Raw genomic sequence first — 9,381 nt, 5'->3', positions numbered from 1 at the left:
CCAGCAGGGCCACCGCTCCGCCAGTGCAGAACCCCAAACCTGCACGTGCAGTTAGGCACGGGGAGCAGGGCTGCAATACACTCACAGCAACGCAGGGCCCTCGGCTGGGCGGGTGCATGAATCCAGAGCCGACATGGAGCGATTCCTCCCAGCCAAGGGCTCCGAGATCCCGCCGGGTCTCTGCCACTCACTGGCAACCTGCAGATGCTGTCTGAGGCTGGGGGGCACCGGGAGAAGTGATGGTGCTCAGCCAGACCCCAGGCGAAGGAGGTCAGTGGCATGTGCCCACGGTAGTCATTTTTTATTAAGGTTTGTTATTATAAAAATATATCGTAAAATGTGGCACGTTTGTCCATTTCTACTCCGGGGCAGAGGCACCGGAAGGCTGGGACGGAGAGGGCTCCATCGCATAGCGGAGCTGCTCCCTGGAGGAAACGTGCTCCCTTGGGCTGGGACAGAGCTGGGGATGCTCTGAGCAATGTCTGGGGATGGAGGCATTCACTGCCCTGCATCCAACAGTCTCCAGGGACACGGGAAAGAGAAAGAAAAACTGAAAACAGTGGGAGGGGGAAAAAAAAGACAAAATAAAGAAGAAAAACTGAGTCTCTTCTGTCATCCCTTTCTGATCCGATGGAGGTAAAGCATCCCTCTGGGCAGCACGAGTGAATGTCCCGTCCTGGCCGTGCTCCCCTGCACGGGATTTGCCGTGGGAAGATGCCACCTCTCACTGCCCAGGCTGTCTCCTCATCCCCACAGGCAACTGGCAGAGGTGGTGGCACTTTGGGTACAGTTTGGTGGCACTTCAGGCTTCAGGTACAGTTTGCCGGTGCTTATTCCAAGCGTTGCTGTCTCTAGACTGCTGCTCCACAGCTCTAGGAAGAGGAGGCTGGGATAGAGAGTCCATGGATGGTATTTAGAGGGTCTGGAGATTTCCCCACAGGGCTGGCAGGTTTTCTGTCCACGACTGCAAGAAGGGTAGAAGGGGAAAAAATAAAAACGACAGCAGCATGGCTTGATGGACTCCGAGCTCATCACTGCAGCTGGGCATGTCCTATGCTTACATGCACATGGACCCCCTCCGACAGCCCCCCAGGAGCAGCTCTGGGCCCCCCCACCTGCCTGCCCCCAGGAAAGCCACCCCTTCCAAAAGGGGCTGCCAGGCTCCATGTATCAGACCTCTCCAAGGGAGTTGGAGAGGAAAGGGGGGATGGATGCATCCTCCAAGCACTACAGATGGTGACAGACGCCCTCTGCCATCACTGGGGGTCCGGATCTGCTGGGGGAGGTGACCCAGACCCATCCTAGCCACACAGAGAACACATCCGATGCACTTTCTCAAAGTCTGTGGCCAGGGTGCCCTGGGAGGGGACTGTGCCACCAGGAGAAGGATCTGCACACCATGCCTGCTGCGGCTCAGCTCCTCCTGGGCTTCCCCCCAGCCCCAGCTCACCCCAGGCACAGCACAGCCCCGGGAGGCATCGCGGTGCAGGGCCCAAGGTGCCATCTGTCCCTCCTCACCAGCCCTCGGGGAGGGGGACGCAAAATATCCCAGGGCTGCTGAGGGCACCGAGCAAGCAGGGAGGTTTTTCTGGGGAAATAACGGCTGTGAAATCAGAAAAGGTCTGAACCAGAGGGGGAAATCGCCTGGCTGAGTTTACCTTTAGCTTCTCTTTCTTTCTTTCTTTCTCTCTTTCTTTCTTTCTCTCTTTCTTTCTTTCTCTCTTTCTTTCTTTCCTTCTCTCCTTCTTTCTTGTCTTCTCTCTCTCTGCCCCCTTCCTCTCGCACTGCCCGTCTCCCCCTCTGCCCTCCCGGTGCGGGAGCAGGTGTGGAAAGTGGGAGCCTGGCCAGCCACCCCCGGAGCGGAGCAGGGCTACCCACGCTCCCTGCACCCACGCAGCCCTTCGTCCACCATCCCCGCTCGGGGCCAGGGGCCACGCTGTGCCTAATAATCCGGGATTTGGTTTGCCCCAGATACGGAGCACAACCAGAAAACCAATCCGAAAAAAATTAAAAAGAAAAAAAGCTTTTAAAGGGGAAGAAAAAAGAAAAAAAGAAAAAAAAAAAGAGCAACAAAAAGACTGCAACAAAACACAAAACCAAAAAACACAAATGTTTAAAGAAAGTCTGTGGGCCTTTCGGCAGAGGCAGCTTGAAAATTAGCAAGTCAGAAAACTCAGCCTCCAAGTCACTTAAAATACCTCAAAAAATAGACTAAATGCACGCAGGTAATCTCTCCTCCTCCTTCATTCATTTCTTTCCTTCCTTCTTTCTTTCTTTCTCACTTTCCTTTTCTCTCTTTCCTTGTCATCCTCTCCCTCACTTTCTCGCAATTTGTTTCTCTATTTTTTCCCCAAATAACTGATTTACAATTATCTATTTTCACCATTGATAACTCGTCCCTGTTAGCTGAGAGCTGATGGTATAACATGCAGCAGTTAGCTGTAGTTAGAAGTGGTAAAGGGTTGTGTATATATATATATATATATAAAAAAGAAAAAAAAAGCCAACAAAACAAAAACCCAAACCAAAAAACCCAAACACACACTACCAACAACAAATTAAAAACACAGAAAACCAGCAATAAACAAGTGGAATAGTAAGTGGGAAATGAATTGCAAATGTGAAAAAGAATAGAAAGGTTAATACCACGAAAAAGGAGAAAGACACCAACAGGGACTTCATACGCAGAACAGAGGGGCTGGGATTTTTAAAACGAAACCGCCAATGGAGGAAATAAAGCTTCCGTCAATGAAGCGAAATAATTAGCAGGAGGTGAGAGAAACGTCCCCTGCTATCTGCCTCCGGGTCGGACCCCCATCCAGGGGAGCCTCGGGGGACACCCCCCCACGCACCGCCCGAGGCGGGGCGGCTGCGCCGGTAGAGCCCGGGCCAGGCTGCGGCGGGGTTGCCCGGTGCCGCATTGCACCGGCCGCAACCAGGCGGGGGTCCGGGGGGAGCAGCGGGTCCTGCCCGACCCCGCCGGGACGACGACCCCCGGCCGGGGGGTGACAAGCACAGGATGCGCCCGAATCCCACCCCCCGGCGCTGCCCAGCGCGCACCAGTGGGCACGGAGAGGAAGCGGGGGACCCCCGTCCACACCGGCGCTGCGCGGCCGGAGCCCGGACGGGAAGGGGGCTGCCCGGGGGACACATCGAATGCTGCGCCGGGGGGCGCCGGGGGGCTCCCAGCCGCCGGAGGGGCACGGAGAGGAGCGGGGCCGCCCAAGGCGTGCGCAGCTCCAAGGCAAACGCCGGGGGCCGCGGCCGCCAGCCCAGCTGAACCGCCCGACAGCCCTCACGGCGGAGGCGGGGGGGGAACATTACGGATATTTAAAATATTCCGCGAGGTGACCCCTGCTCGCAGGTCGGGGGGCCGCCCCACGTCCCTCACCCCCCCTCTCCCCGTTCCCCTCCCGCACCTGCGCCGCGCCGGGGGTGCCCCCCGTTGTCCCCGTCCCCCCCCGCTCACCTTCCCTCCCGGGCTGCTTGAACGCCATCGCCGTGGCCAGGTCGCCGCCGTGCACCGCCACGCCGGGCCCGTGGTGGGCCAAGGGGGTCCCCTGCGGCTGCCAGGGGTGGCCTGGGGGGATGTAGCCGCCGGCCGGCCCCCCGTAGACGCCGTGCTGGTTGGAGGGGGGGGTAGGCGCAGGCTGGGAGGAAGCCGCCCACCGAGGAGAGCCCCGGGGCGGGCTGGGGACAGGCACAAAGAGAGAGGTAGGGTACACGAGGGGCGGGGGGGGGGGGGGGGGGGGGGGGGGGGGGGCGCACCGCGGAATTACAGCGGGGGCTCGGAACAACCCGCCCGGGGCTGGCTGTCGGGGGGTGCCCCCTCGGGGAGGGGGTGGCCGGCGGGCCGCGGCGGTGCTGAGCTCGGGCGGAGGGGGGAGTGGGAATGACGGGAAATCGCCCCCCCACCTTGCCCCTTCCTGCTCCCACCCCGCCTTGCCCCCTTCTGCCCCCCATAGCCGTTACCTGCGGGGTACTTGATGTCTCCTTCCACGGCAGCCTTGTCGATGCCGTTGACTGCCTGGGCCGGGGGGAAGGCCGTCCTGTTCACGCTGGGCCAGTCTTCCATTTTGGGGGGGTAGGCAGACCCCTCCGTGCCAGCCAGAGCCCCTGGGGAGGACAGGGCGTTAGCCGTCGCACCCCTCCCCCGGCGTTCGTCCCTCCGGAGCAGGGGTTGGGGCGAAACGGGGGGAAGACCCGGGTGCTTAAGTGCCCGTTGGTATGAAGCCGATGGGGGGCACACAGCCCCGCCTGGCCTCCCAGTCCCCCCAGCATCCCGCGGGCACAGCCCGCTCCCCCCGCCAGCAGGGCCGGGGTGGCCCGGGGAAGGCTCGGTCCCGACGGCCGAGATCGGTACCTTCTTTGGTACCACCCCGGGGGGAGAGGCTGCCGTACCCCCCAGATCCCGTCCCTCCGCCCAGTTCTCCGCGCCTCCCCATCACTTCCATGCTCCCAATAATTTAGGAGGCCCAATTTCTTTTCTGACGATTGTGATTTATAAAAGTGACATCGGAATTTTAAAGATAAACGATTTCACGGAGGGAAACGCATGCGGTTGATTTACTCGGGCTTTTGCAAGGATAAAAGGACTCGCACCCCCACACACACACCCGGCCACGTCCCGTGTCCGCCCCCCCCGCCCCGGGCCGGCGCTCGGGGCTGCTGGCGCTCCCCTCCCTCCCGCGGCTGCCCAGCGCCGGCCGCGCCGGCCCCGCCGCTCCCCCATCCTCCTCCCGGCTTTTAGGAAAACCGGGGCAATTTCTCGGCGGAATCCCGGGCAGCGCCGGGCCTGTTTTCCGAGGGGGCTTTCCGCCTTCTTTCTCCCTCTTTTTCCTCTCCCCTGGTTTGTTTTCTCCCCCTTTTTACCTCCTTTCCGTATTTCTATATACTATTACTTTTTTCCCCCTTCGCAAAGGGAAATTCAGGGCTCCGAATTTGCGGTCGGCAATCTATCATCCCTACGAAAATATTTTCCACATTTTCATAAAAAGTTCAAGATGTCTGAGCCTCGACGCATCTGGCCCTGCCGCCCCGTCCTGCCGGAGCGGCGTGCGGCGATCAAAAAAAGCCAACAAAACCCCCAGAAAGAAACGGGGGGGGTGGGGGGTGGTGGGGGGGGTGGGTGTCGCGAAAGACCCGCTCACCCGACTGCTCCACGAAGGTGCGGATGCCCAGGATGTTGGTGACGGAGTGGGCCGAGGGCCACGAGCGCGGCAGGCTGACGTGGGCCGCCCCCACGGGCGCCCCGGGGTGCCCCCCCCATCTTGGCAGCCGGCGAGGCCATGGGGCTGGGGTAGGGGGTACTGGTAGATGTGGTTGTAGGGCAGGGCGGGCTGGGGCGGCGGCTGCTTGCCGCCGTCGTAGGGGCCGGGCTGGGAGAGGCTGCCGATCTTATTCCGCAGGATCCTGCTGATGGAGCTGACCGAGGGGGACGTTGTACTTGTCGCAGACGCCGTCGGCCAGCAGCCGGTCGCGGATCTCCCAGGCGAAGATGCCGGGGTCGCCCTGCTTGTAGTCTCGGATGTGCTTGACCACGTTGGGGGTGGTGACCCGCGGCTTGCTGCCGCCGATGGCCCCGGGCAGGATGGAGCCGGTCTCGTTGTACCGGGCCAGGATCTTGCTGACGCAGCCGTGCGAGACGCGGAGCTGGCGGCTGATGTCGCAGGGCCGGATGCCGAGCTGCGCCAGCTCCACGATGCGCAGCCGGATGGCGTTGGGCAGCGGCCGCCCGTTCACGAAGACGCCGCCCAGCTGGTTCACCTCCCCGTACGTGTGCTCTGCGGCGGGCGGGCCCCGGCCCCGACGGGCCCGTTACCGGCGGGCCCCTCACCGGCGGGCGGCCCGCGACGCCGGCGCGGAGGGAGGGAGGGGGACCGAGACGGGGACCAGCACCGGCACCGGGGCGCGCCGCCGCGCAAGGCCGGGCCCCGCCGGCGCACGTCTAGAGTGGGACGGGGACGGGGCTGCGACGGGGATGGGGGGGGGAAGGAAAAGGGGGGGAGGAAAGGAGTGGGGGAGGAAAGGAAAAGGAAAACGTAGAGGAAAGAAGAGGAAAAGAGCGGGGAAGGAAAGAAGGAAGGAAGGAAGGAAGGAAGCAAGCAAGCAAGCAAGCAAGCAAGCAAGCAAGCAAGGAAGGAAGGAAGGAAGGAAGGAAGGAAGGAAGGAAGGAAGGACGAGGAAAAGAGCCGGGGAAGGAGAAGGACAGGGAAAAGGGGGGGGAAGGGAAAAGGGGGGGAAAAGGGAAAAGGGGGGGAAAAGGGAAAAGGGGGGGGAAAAGGGAAAAGGGGGGGAAAGGGAAAAAGGGGGGGGGAAAGGGAAAAAGGGGGGGGGAAAGGGAAAAAGGGGGGGGAAAGGGAAAAGGGGGGGAAGGGAAAAGGGGGGGAATAAGGGAAAGGGGGGGAATAAGGGAAAGGGGGGGAATAAGGGAAAAGGGGGGGAATGAGGGAAAAGGGGGGGAATGAGGGGAAAAGGGGGGGGGAATGAGGGAAAAGGGGGGGGAATGAGGGAAAAGGGGGGGGAATGAGGGAAAAGGGGGGGGGGAATGAGGGAAAAGGGGGGAAAAGGGAAAAGGGGGGGAAAGGGAAAAGGGAAAAGGGAAAAAGGGGGGGGAAAAGGGAAAAAGGGGGGAAAGGGAAAAAGGGGGGAAAGGGAAAAAGGGGGGGAAAGGGAAAAAGGGGGGAAAGGGAAAAGGGGGGGAAAGGGAAAAGGGGGGGAAAGGGAAAAAAGGGGGAAAAGGGAAAGGGGGGGAATAAGGGAAAGGGGGGGAATAAGGGAAAAGGGGGGGAATGAGGGAAAAGGGGGGGGGGAATGAGGGAAAAGGGGGGGGGAATGAGGGAAAAGGGGGGGGAATGAGGGAAAAGGGGGGGGAATGAGGGAAAAGGGGGGGGGAATGAGGGAAAAGGGGGGAAAAGGGAAAAGGGGGGGAAAGGGAAAAGGGAAAAGGGAAAAAGGGGGGGAAAAGGGAAAAAGGGGGGAAAGGGAAAAAGGGGGGAAAGGGAAAAAGGGGGGGAAAGGGAAAAAGGGGGGAAAGGGAAAAGGGGGGGAAAGGGAAAAGGGGGGGAAAGGGAAAAAAGGGGGAAAAGGGAAAAAGGGGGGGAAAGGGAAAAAGGGGGGGAAAGGGAAAAGGGGGGGGAAAGGGAAAAGGGGGGGGAAAGGGAAAAGGGGGGGGAAAGGGAAAAGGGGGGGAAAGGGAAAAGGGGGGAAAAAAGGGGAAAGGGGGGAAAAAAAGGGGAAAGGGGGAAAAAAAGGGGAAAGGGGGAAAAAAAGGGGAAAGGGGGGAAAAAAAGGGGAAAGGGGGAAAAAAGGGGAAAGGGGGAAAAAAAAGGGGAAAGGGGGGGAAAAGGGAAAAGGGGGGGGGAAGGGAAAGGAAAAGGAGGGAAAGATAAGAAGAGGAAAGAAAACCGAGAACGAGACAGAAAGGGAGAAAGAAAGGAAGGGAGAAAGGAAAAGACAACAAAGAAGAAAGAAATAGAGAAAAAGGAGAAATAAAGACAGGAAAACAAAAGAAGAAATAAAAAAGATAGAGAAAAGGAGGGAGGGGATGGAGAAAAGGAGGGGGGGAAAGACAGAAAAAAGAAACAACGAGAACGGGCAAAAGAACCGAAAGAAGCGAGCGGTGTGAGAGGGCCGGAAGGCAGCGGCGAGGAAGGGGGGAGCCGAGAGCCTTCCCAGCCGGGCACGTCGTGCCGGACCCCCGCCCGCCGCCACGACGACCCGGAGAGCCCCGCTGCAGCCAGGCCCCTCGGCCGAGCCGCAGCTACGGGGCTGGGGCCGGCGGGCGGGGGGGCCGGCCCGGGGCCCTCATCCTCTCCGCTCCCGGGTTCCCCCCCACCCCCACCATCCATCCCCGCGAAGGGACACCGTCCCGGAGCCCTCCCCGCGGCCGCCCGCGCTTACCCATCGCCCGGCGCCGGGGGAGCGCCGCGCCGCCCGGGGGGGGGAGCACCGCCTGCCTGCCGCACCGCAGCCCCGGCCCCGGCCCCGGCCGCCCGCCGGCCCGGCATAGAGCACCCGGGGAGCGGCGGAGGGCGGGCCGGCGGGGCGGCAGCCGGCGGCGGGGCGCGGGGGTGTCCTGGCGGCGCCGGGCCGGTTCCCCACTCGCGGGGAGCCCCCGCCGCTACTCGGATCAATTTGACGTGGGAAGCACGTCAATCCCGGCCGTCACGGTGCAGGCCCCGCCGCGGGCCCGCCCATTGGCTCCCGCGCCGCTCCTAAATGGCCGCGGCCGCCGCTCCCCGCCGCCGAGCGGGGGCACGGGGGGGCCGGCACCCTCCGTCCGCCCCCGCGGGACCAGCGCCCCCCGCGGGACGCCCCCCCCGCTCAGCCCACCACCCGTTTTTAGGGCTGGGGTCCGCCGTGGGCGTCCCCACGCACCCCACACCCCCCCCCCCCGTGAGGCGGCAAGGTCCTCCCCGGCGCCTTCCCCACGCTCGTTCCCACGCGGGACGCGTTCCCACCCGAGGGCAGCACCTGCCCCGCCTCTAGCTCCGACGGCCGCCGCGGGAACGGAACCCACGGGCGGGGACATCGCCAAGGGGCTCCGTGGCGGGAGGGGAACGGTGCTTCGGGGGTGGGGGGGAGGTTACCGGCTACCGGTGCGGTCCGGAGGCGGGGGGACTTCGCTCGGCAGCGGGGGGCTGCTGCGGACCGGGGGCCGGACACCTCCCCGCCCGGCTTCCCCTGGAAAGCTGCTGCCGCCCCACCCGGCATCCACACCCCCGCTTTCCTACCCGAGTAATAACGCCTGAAAGCAGCCTGGTAAAACGTGGATGGGGAGAGTGTTTGGGGGATCTCTGTGGACGACACTCCCCCGCCTCCCCGAAAGGTCGATGGGACGATCGTGAGTGTTTCCCCTCATGCAATTGCGGGGGGGTGGGGGGGGGAGAACCGCCTTGCAACCAGGCGCGAGCATATCTTTGCGGCCGCATCGAAAACGCGCCTCTCCTCCGGTTTTGGGCTGGGGGTGGCGGGGGGGCGCGGCGGGCGGCGGCGGCGGGCATCAGTGGGCAGGCATCCCCTCCGCCCCGGGCTCCGGCCTCCCCCGCGGCAGCGCGAGCAGCGGCGGGCAGCAGAGACAAACGGCATCTGGGGCGGGGGGCATGGCACCCGTGGGGGGGGCACGGGGAGAAACCCCCACGCGGTGCCCACCCAGCCGCCCCCCTCCCCCCCACTTGAAATGTGGCATTAAACCCTCGCGCGGGGTCGGGGCAGACGGTGCCGCCTGAGCGTTGGAAATTGGTCGTCGGGAAAAGAGAGCGGATCGATTAAAAAGCAACGGAGAATGGCAAAGGCGTGGGGGCCCCGTGTCTGCCCCCCCCCCGCGGCCCCCCTCCCCGGCTATAGCCCCCGCGGCGGTGAATTGGCCGTTCTCGGCCG

The 9,381-nt window shown here is 63.0% G+C and overlaps 1 protein-coding gene across 1 annotated transcript; it reads right to left on the bottom strand.

Annotated features, from left to right (window-relative positions):
• Positions 1-309: 309 nt before the first annotated feature.
• Positions 310-7,906, bottom strand: PAX1 (paired box 1). The gene is given in 8 exon segments (XM_055816450.1): positions 310-964; positions 3,470-3,638; positions 3,640-3,697; positions 3,981-4,116; positions 5,151-5,274; positions 5,277-5,435; positions 5,437-5,831; positions 7,903-7,906. Coding segments are annotated over 8 exon segments (1,137 nt in total). The 3' UTR covers positions 310-872.
• Between the last annotated feature and the right edge of the window lie 1,475 nt (positions 7,907-9,381).

The sequence above is a fragment of the Falco peregrinus genome, chromosome 11 (genome assembly GCF_023634155.1).
Source record: "Falco peregrinus isolate bFalPer1 chromosome 11, bFalPer1.pri, whole genome shotgun sequence".
NCBI lineage: Eukaryota > Metazoa > Chordata > Aves > Falconiformes > Falconidae > Falco > Falco peregrinus.
This window is presented reverse-complemented; position numbering and strand designations above follow the sequence as displayed.